Here is a 19,510-nt window from a genome sequence, read left to right as displayed (position 1 = left end):
TGACTTTCTAGGGTCTTTTGAACCATGGTTAACTGCAGGCCTGCTGTGGCCTGGGTTGACCTGACTTCACCTAAATTTGTATCCGTAAGACCAGACTGGCCCTGATGGATCATCAAATGTGATCTGTTCCTAAAGAAAGATAGGTATTTCCCTCAGCGAACTAACCAGAAGTAAGTATGGGGCCTTATCTAGTGGTGAAAGTAAGAAACTACAAGATCCATGGTCTTTGCTTCTGTACTCTGAATGAGTAATTTACTTTAAATTCGTCATATCTTTTTCAAAACAATAAAGAATATTTTTGTGGTTGCCAAGGGGGGGTTGGTGAGGGAAGGTTGGATTGGGAGTTCGGGATTAGCAGAGGCCAACTATAATATACAGAATGGATAAACAACAAAGTCCTACTGTACAGCACAGGGAACTATATTCAATATCCCATAATAAACCATAATGGAAAAGAATATGAAAAAGAATTGTAAAAAAAGAATATTTCCAAAGTACTCTGTCAACCTAATATGTAAGCAGATACAGTACAAACATAAAAGGTAATGATTTTAAGAAAATACATAATAAAATATATTTGGAGCATTCTGAAAAGTATAAAAATTTTAAATACAGATCATATTTATTACTTTTCATCTTAATATACTAGCCACGAAGGCTGGGGACTAGGCCATGTTTTCTACAGGTTCCTCTGAGCACTCTGATTTAGAGGGAAAGAGAGACCATTCAAATGGGAAGAAAGTTTTTCCTTTTTTTTTTTTTAATAAAAAATGCGTTTATGTTTTCTTGTGTTAGAGGACATCCAGCAACATTTGGTCCTGCTGTGGAAGATGATGTAACAGTAATTATAAGAACCAGCCTTGGGCTTCCCTGGTGGCGCAGTGGTTGAGAGTCCGCCTGCCAATGCAGGGGATGCGGGTTCGTGCCCCGGTCCGGGAGGATCCCGCATGCCGCGGAGCGGCTGGGCCCGTGAGCCGTGCCCACTGGGCCTGCGCGTCCGGAGCCTGTGCTCTGCGGCGGGAGAGGCCACAGCAGTGAGAGGCCCGCGTACCGCAAAAACAAAGAACCAGCCTTTACTGAACTTTGTGTCAGACCCTGTGCTAAGCATTTCACAGTACTCAGGCTACGAATCCTCACAACAACCCTATGAAGAAGGTATTGTTTTGTCCATTTTACCAGGAGACTGAGGCTTCAGTGAGATTAAGTGACTTGTCTGAGACCACATATCTAGTAAATGGTTGCCCAGGCAGCATGACTCCCAAGTTCATATTTTTAACCTCTACAACAAACAGCATTTAAGTTTTAAAAAAATTGTTAGTCTTTTTCTCTTTTAAGAGAACATAGATTCTAATTTTTAAGGGGAAACTAAAACATAAATAAATAAACAACCAATTTATCTCTTTAAGATTGATGGGGGTTTATGGCTATTAGAAATTTAGAGCTTTTGCTTCAAAGAAATGGTAGGCCATCTAGCAGAGTGTGTTCTAGAAATACATTATAAACACTCTGTAACAAGAGGGTTTTGAGGCAATGGGAAAGGAGAGAATGACATGCATTAGTAAAAGCATTAGCATTCATAACTGTGCACCAAGCTGTTTATCTTTCCAAATTTGTTACTGTCCGTTCAAACCCAAAGGACAGGAAACGTACAAACCATTAATGATGCTCCGTAATAATGTGCAACAAATCGAAGTGTCTTGCATATTACCTTCCTCTTCTCAGAGTCAAAATCCTGAAGAAATATGTTATTAAAAAGAAAAAAGTTGAGACAACTAGTGTCTGTAGCAGAAAGGTGCAAATTATTCAATACAGAAATAGATTTTCTTATTTATTTTTTGGAACATACCTTGAGTAGGATTCCATTACCTTGGCATTTGTTTCTATAGAGAGCTGAACAGTAGCTGCAGCCTTCTAGAGCTGCAGCTACCAGATCCTTCCTTGTTTAAACACTTAGCTCAATAGAATTTAGATATAAGCACACATTTTCTAGTGTGGAATACCCCAAGGATTCTCTGACAAGCAAAGATAAGAAGAAACCAATTTTCTACTTTCTTAGATTTAAAAGTTGGGACATAAGCCCTGTCCCTTGGTGACTGGACTGGATCCAGTTTCTAAATCTTCTGCCATATCCCCATTCCACTGTATTTACTGTTCCTCACCTATTTTCTCTTTCCCAACTATATCCTCTTTTCCAAAATCTTTAAGATGTGTGACCCCTTGACCTCTCCCTCCCAGAGTCATTTTTCTCATTTCATTATTACTTTTGTTCCTCTCCTATAAAGCCTAGGCATGCATGTACAACAAGCTCAACTAGAAGTGGAAGAGCTTACCTGAAAAATATCGTATTTACTTCCAATTATGACCAGAGGAATTGGAAATGGGTCAATTAATTCACGATCCTGTTAACAAACATATTTCACTGATTCATTATAATTGTTTATTACTATGTATTCATCAATTTCCACTTATATCATTTTAAATCTTCCCATAATGTTGACATTGTTTGCTTGACATAGAGGTTGTTTCAATATTGAATTTCTTAAACTATCAATACATTTCTCAAGCATAAAACTAGAAATGACAATTCCCTAAACTATGATATTTATTCTTCATGTTGTGTCCTTTTATTTTCTTAAATATGTCACCTTCCTTTTTTTTATTATTTCGTATTAACTGTTTGTTACAATAACATTTATACATGGGAACCATAAACTATCAGTTCTGTCCTGATATTACCTTTGTAAAACACACTCACATAAGCTCTGGGCAATATAAAATACTGCTCTTGGTTTTCTAGAAGATGACATTCATGATTGTATATAAAGGACTTACTTGTGTTATCATATTGCAAGTTTATAGTTTAATTATCAGATGATAAAAAGATATTGATTATGTGATAGACACTAAATGAATGTAAAGTATAGTGGCTGTTAAAATTCTATTCCTTGCTTAAAATTGTAGTCTTATCTAGCCTTTGCCAGGTGACATTTGTACAACCTGGTTTTTTATCTTCATTTTACAGAGATTATAAAATCAGTATCAAACTACTACTTTAAAACTCTATTCTTTTTGATTGGTGTAATATGCCATAACAATCACAGTAGATGTCTAACAAGACATATGAAATCTTTCTCCTTGTTTTGTCCTTACTGAGGTTTTATTAAATTGCTATAATTTTCCAGTGAACAGGTTCATCTACATGAAATGAATTTCAACTCATGCATAAAAATCTAAAGAAGTTGTTTGTGATGTTATCTTTAACTATATATGGGGCTAAGAATTCTAGGGATAATCCCAACAGTAACTCACTGGATGGTCCTTCTGCATATTGCTCCATATCTTCTGTCTCATTTCAGAAACTGCTTTAGCATTTTTCTTCCCCAGTTTCATCATCACTTTATCTACATGAAGTTTTGTGGCTTGCAACAGATTTTCCATGGTGGGCCAAAGGTCATTAGGTTTCGAAAGGTCCAAAACAAGAACAATAGAAAATGTCCTAAAGAAATAAAAACATGTTTCAAAAAGAAAAAAAAAGAGTCAAAGGAATTACTATTTGAAGCCATACTATACCAAAATTTATTTTCTAAAAATAACACTATAGTTTAAGAAAAAAAAAACCCAGCAATGTTCTAAGAAAAAAATGCCAAAATTATAGCCTTATTTATTCTAGTGCTTTTCCCTAGTGATATTTAAGTGTCACAACTGAAGTTTTTGTTTGAACTAGTAATAATCCAGTTCAAAGAATCGGCAAGTAATTGGGTCCAACAATGCCATATTTAGATCCACTTTTGCTGTGTGCTCCAAAGAAGGGAAGCAAAAATAATCATCACAGCAGCAGCAACAATGCAACAACCTGGTGAAGGAGAAGAAAACAGATTTACTGATGATCCTTGCTAGGAGGACTACCTACCTTATTTACTCTTAACAACAACACTTCCTAGAAGATGTTATGACGGCCATTTTATGGATTAGAAATCTGAGGCACAGATTCATATAACTAGTAAATTGTAGAGCTGCTATTTACATCCAGAGCCACGTGCCTTTCTGCTGTACCTTGCTGCCTCTCTGAAAGCACACCCCTGGCCACCACACACACCACCACTGTGACCACATGCACGTGTGCTCATGTTCGTGTAAATCTAACCTCAGCAAAAACAACCCAATTTAAAAAGGGCAAAGAACTCAAATACACATTTCTCTATTTAAAGGTATACATATGGCCAATAAACATATGAAAAGAGGCCCAATATCACTAATCATTAGAGAAACCCAAATCAAAACCACAATGAGATACCACTTCACACCCATTAGGATAGCTATGATACATAAAAGTAAAAATAAACAAAACCCCCCAGAAAATAACGAGTGTTGGTAAGGATATAGAGAAATTGGAACCCTGGTGCATTGCCAGTGGGAATATAAAATAGTACAGCAGACACTGTGGAAAGCAGTACAGTGGTTCCTCAAAAAATTAGAGGATCCTGCAATTCCACTTCTGGGTGTTTTGAAATCAGGGACTCAAATAGATATTTGTATACCAATGTCCACAGCAGCATTACTAACAATTGCCAAAGGGGGGAAATGACCCAGATGCCCATCAGTGGGTTAAGAGATGAACAAAACATGGTATATACATACAACGAACTATTATTCAGCCTTAAAAAGGAAGGGAATTCTGATACATGCTACAACATGGATGCATCTTAAAGACATTATGCTAAGTGAAATAAGCTAGACTCAAAAGGACAAGTATTATATGATTTCATTTACATAAGGTACCTAGAGTAGTCAAACCATAGAGACAGAAACTAGAATGGTGGTTGCCAGGGGTTGGAGAAGGGAGAAATAGGGAGTTATTATTTATTGGGTACAGTTTCAGTTTGGGCAGATGAAATGTTCTGGAGATGGATGGTGGTGATGGCTGCACAGCAACGTGAATATACTTAATGCTACTAAACTGTACATTTAAAAATGGCTAAAACTGTGAATTTTATGTTATGATAGTTTACAATAAAAAACGAACAAACAAATATAGGAGTATTTCAGAAAATGGTCATAATAAGTATGTAGAACCATAATCATGGGCCAATATATTTTTGATCAACAGGGCAAACATTCTGCTAGTAGATATAGCAAGGAATTATAATACATGCTAGTTATAATATAGTCAAGTTATTTTGCTTAGTTTGAGCAAATCAGCTGTGTTGTGTAATTAAAGCAGAACAGTAGCTAAATTCTATACTATAGGTCTAAATCCAGAAAGTAGTCTTTTTAGACATTAATTAGCAAGATTTTCTATAAAATTATTGAGCCATTAAATTCTCTAGCCAACTACATCTATGTCATTTTAATAAGCTCAGAACCAGTTTTGCTTAATTGTAACAATATATATACATAAGCGAGGATACTATATTTTCAGAGTTTTAGTATGGTTAATGTTTAAAAAAGAGAGGACTATGGTTGAACTTTTTTTAACTGTGGTAAAATATATATAACATAAAATTTATCATTTTTTCCAAATGAAAATAACTTTGTTTTAAGCAAAGGAGAAATGGATTATTCAACTTTTTTCTAAGATTAAGATTTATGTTTCCAGTGCACTGGAAATATCTGTGTTACTTTTACCTTCACAGCAAATGACAGCTAAAAACATTTTTTTTAAAACACGACCTTTTAAAACAGGGAAGTGGACCACAGGAAATGCTGTTACAAATTATCTAAGGTCTGTGGAAATGTTCAGTGCATCTATAATTATTCTATGAATAGGCATCTTAAAGATAAACAGTATCTAAGAGCACTGGTACGGCTGCTGAGGTCGCTGGGCTTCGTCCAACATAAGGAAATTATATGTCAAATTAATTCCAGCCACAAAACACTCTGAGATTTGCAGCTACATGAGGAGTGAAATGCTTTCCATGAATTCTTCCATGACTCGGCAAGCTACTCTGGACCCAGGCCTATGGCGCCCCTGCCCTCTGTTCATCATAACCCTGACCCCTCTTCTCTCCTAAAGCAGGCTCCAGCTGCCCTGGGGTTCCAGGGAAAGAAGACCAAGGACTCACAAAGTGAGGCATTAAAGAAACTGGAGAGGTTTGGCTTCCTGCAGAAACCAGAATTTCTACAAGCCCATGAGGTCTAGAGAAGGGAAGTGAGGTAATATGGCAAGGTGAAGTGCAAGTCAGGGCCAGGTAAGAGCTGCTCCCGGCCTTTTCAGTCCTGCCAGCCTCAGGCCAGGCTGGCTGGCAGCTCTGGGTCCTGCAGCTCCTCCCCGTCCGCGCCATCTCTTCACAACCACACCACCGTGAGCTGCCCGAATTCCCAGGCAGCTTCGATTATTTGTCTCTGTTAAAGGAGGACAAACGAAAACTATACAGCTGTAAAATCCCATGATCCTGAAAAGTAACGTCAGGGGAAAACGGTGGTTATAAGTGAAAAAGCAAGATCTAAATCTATATACATACAATATCCCATACCTGTACAAAGTATATTTATGAACACTGAAAACACTGAAAGAAATACCTCAATGTGTTGATAGTTCTTTTTCATGTGATTGAGGATGCTTTTACTTTCTATGTACCTTTCAGTATTTTTCCAAGTTTTCCATATGAGCATACATTACGTTTGTAATAAGTAAAGGACAGTAAATCATATTTCTTTAAAAGAAAAAAAAAAATCACTGGACAAATAAAGCCAACATTACCGGCTAGTTATAGAAAAACAATTATCCTGTTAACAAGAAATAATTCCATACTCTAAAGATCTTAATGGCTGAAATTTAACAAATAATTGTCAAGCCCTTTGTATTGGGTCCAGGCAGCAGCAACGGTTTGTGTTAAACTCTGACAGGAGTAAGATATTTCAGATTTTAAAATTTTGTTTTCCTTGGCTAAGATGACAGTTTTCCACATCTGATTTGGCCACGTGTGGGAGTCATTGTTAGGAAAACACCACCAAAGAGTTTGAGGTTTTCCCCCAGGTTCTGTTTCTTTTAGGGTAGCAAATAGAGACTTTCTTCCTCCTCTGACTCATAGACTTCCCCTGGATGAAGCTTCAATGGTATTAATTAGCATTAAATTCAAAGTAGACATAATGTCCAGCTGCAGGAAAAACTCAGGGCTGAATTAGCTCACGCTTGGATGGGTGTTAGAAATAATTGTTTTCAAATTTATTTTTGCCAAGTGAATTCATTGCCCAAGTGTTATTTGACGTATTTTGTTTGTTTGCAGGCTTGCAAAATATGTTACTAGTTGGAATGCCAACTATTTCACTTCAGCACAGGCAAGAACCTTGGTTCTTTTAAAATCTCTGACAGCATTACAGTTTAAGCACATAGAAAGGAAGTGAACCGTAAGCAACATAAAACCGTCCCTGCAAGTTCTGGTTCACAAAAGCCTACTCATACTCATCCTGTGGTCTCCACTGGATACTTACTAACAACTGTTCCTGGAGCCGGCCACACTTACCGTAAGGTGTCACTTGTGATTGGGACGCTGATTAAGTCCAGTAAAGAGGTTCCTCCACCTAGTTCCCAAAAATGAGCAATATCTTTTGGCTGAAAAAACAGGGTTTTTTCATATTAATGTTCTTTGGTGTTTTCACATTTTAAATAGTTCTTATATTTCATTAGTACCAGCCAGTAATAATTATGGATACAAGATATTATAGTCCTCAAGACCATTTCTTGGCAATTTTTTGAAAGGAAAGGAAATTTTTTCCTTTCTCTATTCCATCCCTCAAAATGCACCAAAACCTCTATTCCAAAGAACAAAAATGAAACATTAAGAATGTACATGTGTACTAAATGCCCTAATTCTACCCTAACTTAATAGAAGACATTAAACAGTGCCCCAATTCTGTAAATATCACATGTAGCAGACACTCACTCAAATTAGAAATAAAATTAACAAATTGAACACATTTGGAATTATCTTTTTGAAAAGAGTTATAATTTTAGATAGAAATAAAACAGTTGAACAGGAAAACATCCTAATTGAGGGAGGCAGAAGCTCACAAAATAAATCAGACACACAGACAAGACATGAGGAAACGGGAAGAAAAGGTGGCAGTCCAGGCTGCAGACTGGGATTTCCCGGGCAATAGTATATAAGCAGCTGGTCTGTGCCTGACTTCCCTGGGGAATGTGACCGGCTGGCACTGGCCATACAAGCGGTAGGTGGGGGAACAAGGAGAGACTCAACAACTGTTTCCCTTTTTAGAGGACTCCAACACTAGGGGATTGAAAGGGCTGGGCAGCCAAAGGGGTGGGTAGCTTGGAAATAAGACCATATTCCATGACAGCTCTCCTACACCACCGGCTAGCTGATGGCATCTCTGCCTCTGGCCAGATACTAAGGAACCTTCAGGACACCAAGATTGTGTGAGGGGCTGATAAAGCTCTTCCACTTAGGACTTTTAGGAGACATTAAATCTGAGAAAGATGTGAAGCCCATCTTTGAATGAATATGGAAAAGCCCAACTTGATAGCACAAAGTTTAACAGAAACAAACAGGTGAAAAAGAATCACATGAGTTTTTACGTGTCTAATACCATGAACTTGGAAGAGGCAGGTGGTCATTAAAGCAGTTTTAGATGAATATATATATTTTGCATTTTTGACAAGTTATCTCAACCATTAAAATTGTCTTGTGGTTGATATTTGAATCATTAATGTTTGTGGGGGAAATAAGTTTGCATTGGAAAATCTCCCTTGATTCACAACTGGATGAAGAAAAGTTTTTAGAGCTCTTAAAAGTTAAGCTTATGAAAGTTGTCTCAGAGTTTCCCATGAAAAGGATAATTCCATTTCTAGGCTTATCACTCATGCAAAATTCATGTGAGTCACAAAAATAAAGTCCTCCCCCATCTCAATATATTACTTTTTTTCTTTTCTCTTTTTAATTTCACAGTTTTAATAACCAGCTTGGCATTGGTGAATCCAGGAAGCAGCAACAGCCCATTTTAACTGTTTATATACATTGTCTAATAATCAAACACTTGGACTGGATCAATCTATAAAAATTTGCCTGGGGCTTCCCTGGTGGCGCAGTGGTTGAGAGTCGGCCTGCCGATGCAGGCGGCACGGGTTCGTGCCCCGGACCGGGAAGATCCCACATGCCGCGGAGCGGCTGGGCCCGTGAGCCATGGCAGCTGAGCCTGCACGTCTGGAGCCTGTCCTCCGCAACGGGAGAGGCCACAACAGTGAGAGGCCCGCGTACCACAAAAAATAAATAAATAAATAAAAGTTTAAAAAAAATTTGCCTGTGTTATGGGAGATATGGGACCTTCTACTGTATTCTAGATTGTTCTTCCGTACATCTAATTTTATTTTTAAAAGACCTCTTTTTCATATAAGAACTCCAAAAGAGAATTCCATTTAGGAATTTTTATTCCTCTAACATACACTATAAGTTCTCCCTGTGCCCTGAACAATGTCTAATTTTCCTCTGTATATACACTAACACAAGTGAAAACAGGATTATAGCCAATTAGGGCCTGTGGTCTCAAATAGCATTACCAACTTCAAGATGTATTTGTAAAAATGCTAATAATCTGGATTTTGACCAGTATTTTTTCATAAATATTCCACAGGTCAAATTCATATTTTTAGCAGATTTTTTGGAGACAGAAGATAACTCACGATGTTATTCTCATTTGAAAGAAGAAAATATGCCAAAAAACTGTACAATAAAGTTACAAAGGAATCCGATTCAAGCATTTTAAGACGTAACAAATGAGAAGGCCAAATTATTTCCCCACAGTTAGGTTGGCTTCATATGTGCTAAGCTGCATTTGAGTTAAAAAGTACATAGCTATGAAGTGTACAGCTGGATATGTGCAACGATTGTAGGTAAGATGGAAAATATAAAACAACGTCAGTATCCTCACTTCTCCATGTATGTGTAGTGCAGCATCACCAAAAAGACACTCACTATGTTATGTCCTTTTGCTCTCCTTCCATATGTATATTCCAAGGCTAAGGTTGGTTTTGGTGGCTCATCCCTGCACAATAAAAGACAGGTAGTATTACCATCATGGGTGGAATTATTTTCTTATGCTATCATCTTACCTGATTTATTTTTGCTTCCTCTCAAAAACTTTGATTAGTAGAGAAGTTACACCTTGTATAACACATTGAGATAAAAATGATTAAGAATTTATACAAAAATTAAATAAGCCATAAAAATACCATCTTTAGTAGCAACTGCAGAGAATAATGGCACGTGCATGTAGTGGCAGTGCCTAGCAACACTGTTGGGGGAGTAGAGGAGGAGCTGGCAGTGTTGGTGGCCATGTTAGGGCACAAGCTCTCTGCATCCAGGCCACATGGGAAGCACTGACAGCAGGTTTGTGCTCAGCCTTGATGTGGGGAGCTGGAAACCTAATGACTATCAATTTAACGGCAACATCAATGAAAGATTTTTATACAGTTTTCAATCTGAAATCACGGTTCAAACGTAGGCATCATTTAGCTAATGAGAGCTACAAACAAACAAGACTTTCCTTATCAACTTCCTGCAACACCTACCAATCATAATCCTAAATCTTAATCTGGTGGCATGCTTCTACGGTATAGAAGATTAGGAAGTATATAAAACAAATGGTAACATGCACAGTTTAAAGACCAATGATGTGCTTCAAAAGTAAACCCATGAGAGGGCTTCCCTGGTGGTGCAGTGGTTAAGAATCTGTCTGCCAATGCAAGGGACATGGGTTCAAGCCCTGGTCTGGGAAGATCCCACATACTGCGGAGCAACTAAGCCCGTGCGCCACAACTACTGAGCCTGCGCTCTAGAGCCCGAGAGCCACACAACTACTGAAGCCCACATGCCTAGAGGCCGTGCTCCACAACAAGAGAAGCCACTGCAATGAGAAGCCCACACACCGCAAAGAAGAGCAGCCCTTGCTCGCAACTAGAGAAAGCCCACGCGCAGCAACGAAGACCCAATGCAGCCAAAAATAAAAATAAATTAAAAAAAAAAAGTAAACCCATGAGCAATTTGAAGATTGTAATTAATGTTCAAACAGTCATGAACTAGATAGAACTAAAAAGTTTAAATATCAGAGTAGCAGAGCCAAAATAAGCAAGTACTATGGTAGGCTGAGTAATTATGTTAATTTCTCCCCCCAAATAAGGAAATCCAATATTAATCCTGTACAATTTCTTTTGGCTTGTTGTTGGTTTTATCTTTAAAGGAGATTGTAAAAGCCATAATAAGGATTCACTAAGAATTAAAATATTTTGTTTCAGCCTCAAAATTATTCTCTTTCCATATGTCTTTTAGATTCTAACTTGCCCTACACAACAAGAAAAAGCAAATGTAGTCTAGAGGTTAACATAACACTTACCTGTCAAGACACCTTAGAATAATAGTAGTCTTTCCCTGGAAATTCAAAAAGAAAGAAATACTGTGTTAATGTCATCCACATGTAAAATTTTATTATTGTTCATAATTGTGGCTCAAAATAGCTTTTAATCACTTGAATGATAAATTACCTGGAAACTAGAAACTTTCAGAATTATTCCTAAGTTTGATGAGTAGAAAAAGTTAACTGTCAACTTTCCATCAGAGTGCAACTACACTGCTATTATTATAATTATAAGGTCCGGCAGATGACAAATACTAGCAAATCAAACCTCATTTTAGTGGTCAACTTGGCAGCTGTCTTAAATTTTCTCTCTACTCATCAATGCTAATTACTGGTTAAGCTGATGATCAGTGTCTTCTAACATGTTTTAATTCCAATTTGTTGAAGTGGAAATAAAAAAAGATAACATACAAATAAAGGACATGTTGAAAATATGTTCCAAGTAAGCAATCCAGATACCAGGTTAGAGTACTTTTTTGGGTTTGTTTTATTTCTAGGAGATGTATTTATTCTAAATTTCTTTTTAGGAGTAAGGATATATAGGATGGCATACAGGATATCCCATCTCTGCCACTAATCATGAAACTTAACTTCACACCTTAACCAGGGACTGGCTCAGTGGTTTAAATTATTGTGTTTGTTTTCTTAAAACTATTTTTTTTAAACAAACAATCTCTTACAAGAAAATAGACAAAAGAGAAGCAGAGGGGAAAGCTCTACCGAAGGAAACCTTTAGGATCCAAAGAAAGCAGTTTGGAAAACTGTGGACTCTACCAAACACACAGATTATTTTATTATACATGTGTTTTTTTAAGCCAAGAAAGCTATAATATTTACCAAAAAAAAAAGATAATCATAAATAAATGACTCCAGATTATATCTGGGCTATGATCAAATTAAATGACTTTTTTTGGTAATGAGATATATAAATATTTGGAATAGTACTAAAAATATATATTATTGAAGGGTATTTATTGGTAGGTGTAGAGTGAAAAACTAGAAACAATCTAAATGTCCCAAATAGGGAATTGATTGGCTATATTAATAACGGCAATCCGTATAATGGAATAACATGCAGCTAACAGGAATGATGACGTAGGAGTATACATACTGACATGGTAAGACATGCATAATAGATTATGCATGACCCTGTTTTCAGTTAAAAAGCTTCTTTTCCTACTTCTTTGAGATGCACATACATACATAATATGCATAGATACAGAGAGAGAGAAAAAAATACAAAAATGAATCCAGAGAGACATCACATGTTAACAGTGAATGTTTCCAGGTGATAACTTTGTAGTGATTAATTTTTTTAAGAAAATAAAGATCTTCTAATTATCCCTTACCGAATGTGTACATGTAGAATATTTTTAAAGTTTTAAATAAATGAGGACTATAATACCTAAAAATTAATGTAATTCTATGTACAAGAAAGTATACAGAATTACCGTATTTTAGAATTGGAAGGAATCTTAGATAATATCTAGCCAATTTTCTCAAGTTCTCATGATCCCATAGTGTTGATTTAAATTATTTTTATTATAATTTCATTTAAATGTATAAGACTACTTGGTGGAATTCCAAATAAACTCAACTCTGGGCATTGAAGTCAACTTTTAGATTACCATTAAAATAATGATCCAAATTTTAAAAATTCACTAGTAAACTGTTGCGCTCTGAGAATGCATCCATAGACCCCCGGGTTTCCTAGTCCAAGAAGCACTGACACAGTACAAGTTCATTTAGAGACTATCAAAATGAATCCCATCTTCCCTTCTATTACTTCAATCACAGCAGTAGAGTAAACAATTACTCTACTTCTCTTCTCTGGCAAGAATCTTAGAGGCTTGTAACAGTCTACCCTCATGGGTGCCATCTCTTCTGGCTTACAGTCTCCCTCTCCCTCTCAGCTACTGTCACACCCACATGGGCATGGGCAACCCACCTAAGACCCTGACCTCTCAGTCCCCTTTGCCTCCTCAAGAGACTTTTTCCTTCACTCTACTTCTGCTACATGTCACTTTCAAGGTTCTATTTTGAACCATTTCACTACTGGAAATTGTACCACTTCCAAAATCACACAAACAACACATTCTCTAACCACTTTTTTAGGAATCCCCACAGGAATAACTCTTTAGCTTTAGTGAGAGGCCTCCAAAGTCCATCCATCCTTCTGGGACACAGCTGGAAACAGAGGGGTGCTCAGGCTACCTGGGCACTGACGCTGCCCGGTAAAGATGTAGCTTCACTGATGCAGAAGTTAGTTCCTGAAAGCCTCATGTCTGTTAACATGTAGAAGCATGAAGCACAGAAATAAAGTAGTATTATATACACTATATATATATATATAAAATATCATAAAATAGACAGTCCCCAACTTAGGACAGTTCCACTTATGATTTTTTGACTTTATGATGATGTGAAATTGATATAGACTCAGTAGAAACTACACTTTGAATTTTAAATTTTGACCTTCTCCCGGGCTAATGATATGCACTAATATACTCTCTCATGATGGTGGGCTGCAGCTCCCAGTCAGCCCCTCGATCACGAGGGTAAACAACCAATACACTTACAACCATTCTGTATGCACACAACCATTCTGTTTTTCACTTTCAATACAGTATTCAATAAGTTAATGAGATATTCAACACCTTATGATAAAATAGGCTTTGTGTTAGATAACTTTGCTCAACTATAAGCTAATATAAGTGTTTTGAGCACATTTAAGGTAGGTTAGGCTAAGCTATGATGTAGGTTAGGTTAGATGTATTAAATGCATTTTCGACTGACGGCATTTTCAACTTATGATAGGCTTACTGGGATGTAACCCCATTGTAAGTCGAGGAAGGTCTGTAATATAAACCCCAAATAAGATGAATTTCAGCATCTGCAAGCCTCAACCTTTTTTAAACAGTGTCACCAGCAGTTCTACGTCTCTGGCAGAAACTCTGTGGGCCAAGCAAAGCTGCATGAAGATAGGATGCATCTGTTCCTGCTCTGTACGGCCACTTCCAAAACCTTTTTTATCCTTGGCTAAACAAGGGAAGCTTACAGTCAGCGGGGAGGGGTCTCTTGCTACTAAAGTGTTCCAAAGGATATGCTGTCCTTTTCACAACAATAAACAGCCCTTTGACAAACATCATTGGCACAATTCAATTATTCCTTAAATGAGATTCCTAAAAGTGAACTAACTGAATATAGAATATGAATATTATTTAAGATACTGACTTATTGACTTAGATGCTGACTTAGATATTTAAATGGATCCTGGCTTTTATACTCAACTGAGGTAGAAGACCTTAATATTTTCAAATTATGAAATTAAAAAGTTAAAATATTTAAAATTATATTTACTATTATAATTTTTCCTAGATCAATATAAGTACTTTTTAACTCACACTAAATATGGTATTAGCTAAGTATAAAATTAGTTCATTAACTTCAAGCTCAATGGTTCCATGACCATGAATTTGCACAAAATGTCTAAATATTGTATTCCAAATGTAATTATTCTAATATTAGGTGATAAAAAATAATTCATTTCATATGTAAAATTCTTTCATCTGGGTATTTTTCAATCATGTCTTAGTGAGAATGTTAATACTGTCATCAACATTATTTCTTAATTAACTGCCCCCTTATGGTACACAACACTTAAATGATTATTCTATGTGAAATTAGCTCTCTGTTGATCTAAAGGGTATGCTATACCTGTGCACCTATCAACCCATGGATTTTGGCTGACTTCTGCTAATCTGTGTGGAGATAAATGACATTACTAGGGTCAGAAATGACAAACAGATTGTTGTATCTCAACCGCCAGCACTTTCCTAGAATGCTGTGGATCAGATGTCATCTTCAGGCTCAGCAGAAAAAGGCACCACGATTGATAAGATGTGTGTGGAAGATGTGTGCCTAGTGTTTGCTATCCTTTAAGGGACCCTGGAAAGCACCTTCTGACAACCAGATCTTAGACTATGGGAAACTGGAAAAGTAAAAATGTAGAGGTCTAGACAGCTTCCTTCCCACTTTTCTACCACCTAGAGATTCAGGTTTAGGGTGAGAAAGTAAGGTCTGGGAAGTGAAAGACTAGTCAATGACAAAGTTTTCTGGGCCACACTCTAGGAATACTAGAATGATTAAGCCTTAAAAAAATTTTTTTCTGCAAGCTTTATTTTTTTCCTTTTCCATTATCGTTTATTACAGGATATTGAATATAGTTTCTCAGCTATACAGTAAAACCTTGTTGTTTATCCATTCTGTATTTAATAGTTTACATAGAATGATTATCCCTTGAAAAGAGAGGAAACATATGTCAAGTGGATCAGAAGACCATGCCTAGAAACTTGACAATCAAATGAGAGCAGAGAAAACAAGAGAGAAAGGTCTGGATAAATTGAGATGTCATTAGGTATGATATTAAGAAAAATTTTTAAAGAGAATAATGGAAGAGGGTCCATGTAATTCATACGACAAAACTGCTGAGACAATGCCTTAGAATAATATATTAAAGCCACAGATGCAAAACTACAAGTAATAAGTTCAGTATTATCACAGGAAAACAAAATGACCTCATATATATTACCAAAACCTGTGGCATGAGTGAGTGCAATATCAATGTGAAGAATAAAAAGAGACAGAAGAGGAGGAAAAATGCAGCTCATTTTGTGTATCTGTATGGAAACTTACAAACATGCAGGTGGTGGCAGCATAAACAAATACATTTGCATGAAAATAAATAAACAGGGACTTCCCTGGTGGCACAGTGGTTGAGAGTCTGCCTGCCAATACAGGGGACCCAAGTTTAAGCCCTGGTCCGTGAGTTGAAGCCCACGCACCTAGAGCCTGTGGTCTGCAACAAGCCACCGCAATGAGAAGCCCACGCACCACAACAAAGAGTAGCCCCCACTTGCCACAACTAGAGAAAGCCTGCGTGCAGCAATGAAGACCCAACACGGCCAAAAATAAATTTTTTAAAAAAAGGCTTAAAAAAAGAAAATAAATAAACAGGGACTTCCCTGGTGGCACAGTGGTTGAGAGTCTGCCTGCCAATGCAGGGGACACGGGTTTGAGCCCAGGTCAGGGTGAATCCCACATGCCATGGAGCAGCTAAGCCCGTGCACCACAACTACTGAGCCTGCGTGCCACAACTACTGAAGCCCACGTGCCACAACTACCGAAGCCCGTGCGCCTAGAGCCCATGCTCTGCAACAAGGGAGTCCGCTGAGATGAGAGGTCCACACACTGTGGCAGGGAGTAGCCCCCGCTTGCTGCAGCTGGATGAAGCCTACGCACAGCAATGAAGACCCAACACAGCCAAAAAATAAATAAATAAATAAATAAGTTTTTTTAAAAAAAGAAAAGAAATGAACGCATATAATCTCATGGATGTATACTAGAGACTGTAGCCTGACCATATGAAATGAATAATACATAGGATATCTCATGACACACATCACAAGAGGAATACAGGCAAAGTATAATAGTGTAGGGGATAACATCTATTCAAGACAGTGTCTAAGTCAGTTTGAATTGAGTTTTCTGTCACTCCCAAAGGAAATAATCCAGACTCACATAGAAACTAGGGTCAAAGAGAGGTTAAGTGACTCGTTCCAACCTAGAATTCTATACCTAGATAAACTTTCAATCCAGAGTGAGGGTAAAATAAAGACATTTTAGATATGCAAGGTCTCAAAAATTTTACTACCCATGTATACTTTCCCAGGAAACTACAAAAGAATGTGCTCCACAAAGATAAGTGAGTAAATCAAGAAAATAGAAGACACAGGATCCAGGAAACTGAAGCTCCAACACAAGAAAGATGCAAAGGGAGTCCCCAAGATGTTGGGGAGGGACAATAGCTATGCAGCTGCCCCCAGGAATAACCAGTACAGACTGCACAGAAGGTTCAAAGATGGGAGGACTCTCGCTGGAGAGGGGTACTTTCAGATAATTTGATACAATTGACCACATGAAGATTTGCATTGACCATCTGTTGGGGATTGTGGAAAAAATTAGCAATAGGTACATGGGGAGCCAGCTTCAAGGATGGTTCCCCAACTGGAAAACCAATTAAATTTCAAGTTCCACCAGTGGAACGCTGCACCAGGACACTGAGATATACTGATAGTTCCCTCTTCCCCTGAGACCTCACCCTGGAATGACTTTTTATCTTCTTTTGGTCCAACAGTGAGAGGCAGAGACAAGATGGCAGAGGAGAAGGACTTGAGCTCACCTCCTCCCATGAAAACATCAAAATCACAACTAACTGCTGAACAACCATCAACAAAAAAAGACTCAAACCTACTAAAAAAGATATTCTACATACAAAGACAAAGAAGAAGATGGTAGGAGGGGCACTTTCACAATATAATCAAATCCCACACCCGCTGGGTGGCTGACCCACAAACTGGAAAATAATTATATCTCAGAGGTTCTCCCACAGGAATGAGAGTTCTGAGCCCCATGTCAGGCTCCCCAGCCTGGGGGTGTCTGGCTTCAGGAGGTTCAGGAGGAGGAGCCCCAAGCGCATTTGGCTTTGAAGGCCAGTGGGGCTTGAGTGCAGGAGCTCCACAGGACTGGGGGAAACAGAGGCTCCACTCTTGGAGGGCGCACACAAAGTTTCATGTACACTGGGATCCAGGGCAAAGCAGTGACTCCATAGGAGCCTGGGCCAGACCTACTGGAATGTCCTGGAGGATTTCCTGGGGAGGCAGAGGTCAGCTGTGGCTCACTGTGGGGGCAACAACACTGGTGGCAGAGGCCCCAGAGAATATTCATTGGCGTGAGCTCTCCTGGAGGTCACCACTTTGGCACTGAGACCTGGCCCCACCCAACAGCCTGCAGGCTCCAGTGCTGGGACACCTTAGGCCAAACAACCAACAGGGTGGGAACCCAGCACCACCCATCAGCAGACAGGCTACCTAAAGTCATCCTGATCTCACAGCCATCTCTAAACACACCCTTTAACATGGCCCTACCCACCAGAGGGACAAGACCCAGCTCCATCCACCAGTGGGCAGGTACCAGTCCTTCCCACCAGGAAGCCTGCATAAGCCCCTGCACCAACATCACCCACTTGGGGGCAGACACCAGAAGTGAGAGGAGCTACAATCCTGCAGCCTGAGGAACAGAGGCCATAAACACAGAAAGTTAGACAAAATGAGACAGTAGAGAAATATGTTCCAGATGAATGAACAAGATAAAACTCCAGAAGAACAACAAGTGAACTGGAGATAGGCAATCTTCCGAAAAAGAATTCAGAGTAACCAGAGTAAAGATGATCCGAGATCTTGGAAAAAGAATGGAGGCACAGACCAAGAAGATACATGAAATGTTTAACAAAGAGCTAGAAGATTTAAAGAACAGAGATGAACAATACAATAACTGGAATGAAAAATACACTATAAGGAATCAATAGCAGAATAAATGAGGCAGAAGAATGAATAAGTGAGCTGGAAGTCAGATGGGTGGAAATCACTGCTGCAGAACAGAAAAAAGAAAAAAAGTATGAAAAGAAAAGAGGACAGTCTAAGAGACCTCTGGGACAACATTAAATGCACCAACATTCACATTATAGGGGTCCTAGAAAGAGAAGAGAGAAAGGGCCTGAAAAGATATTTGAAGAGATAATAGCAGAAAACTTCCCTAACATGGGAAAGGAAATAGCCACCCAAGTCCAGGAAGCACAGAGAGTCCCATACAGGATAAACCCAAGGAGGAACATGCCAAGACACATATTAATCAAACTGACAAAAATTAAAGACAAAGAAAAATTATTGAAAGCAGCAAGGGGAAAACGACAAATAACATACAAGGCAACTCCCATAAGATTAACAGCTTATTTCTCAGCAGACACTCTACAAGCCAGAAGGGAGTGGCACGATATACTTAAAGTGATGAAAGGGAAGAACATACACCCAAGATTACTCTACCCAGCAAGCATCTCATTCATTCAATGGAGAAATCAGAAGCTTTACAGACAAGCAAAAGCTAAGAGAATTCAGCACCACCAAACCAGCTGTATAACAAATGCTAAAGGAACTTCTCTAAGTGGGAAACACAAGAGAAGAAAAGGACCTACAAAAACAAACCCAAAACAATTAAGAAAATGGTCATAGGAACATACATATCGATA

At 38.2% G+C, this 19,510-nt stretch overlaps 1 protein-coding gene across 1 annotated transcript in view; it reads right to left on the bottom strand.

Annotated features, from left to right (window-relative positions):
• Positions 1–19,510, bottom strand: part of DYNC2LI1 (dynein cytoplasmic 2 light intermediate chain 1) — a 42,601-nt gene that overhangs the window by 11,501 nt on the left and 11,590 nt on the right. Inside the window, exons 3-8 of the mRNA XM_024753435.1 lie at positions 11,347–11,381; positions 9,930–9,999; positions 7,464–7,552; positions 3,310–3,496; positions 2,331–2,399; positions 1,655–1,732 (exon numbers count right to left, since the gene is read on the bottom strand). Coding sequence (XP_024609203.1) covers positions 1,655–1,732; positions 2,331–2,399; positions 3,310–3,496; positions 7,464–7,552; positions 9,930–9,999; positions 11,347–11,381 — 528 coding nt within the window. The remainder of the gene's footprint in view (positions 1–1,654; positions 1,733–2,330; positions 2,400–3,309; positions 3,497–7,463; positions 7,553–9,929; positions 10,000–11,346; positions 11,382–19,510) is intronic.

This window comes from Neophocaena asiaeorientalis, unplaced genomic scaffold (assembly GCF_003031525.2).
Source record: "Neophocaena asiaeorientalis asiaeorientalis breed wild unplaced genomic scaffold, Neophocaena_asiaeorientalis_V1.1 scaffold171, whole genome shotgun sequence".
Taxonomy (NCBI): Eukaryota; Metazoa; Chordata; class Mammalia; order Artiodactyla; family Phocoenidae; genus Neophocaena; species Neophocaena asiaeorientalis.
The sequence above is the reverse complement of the archived record's forward strand: the minus strand, read 5'-3'. Positions and strand labels throughout refer to the sequence as shown.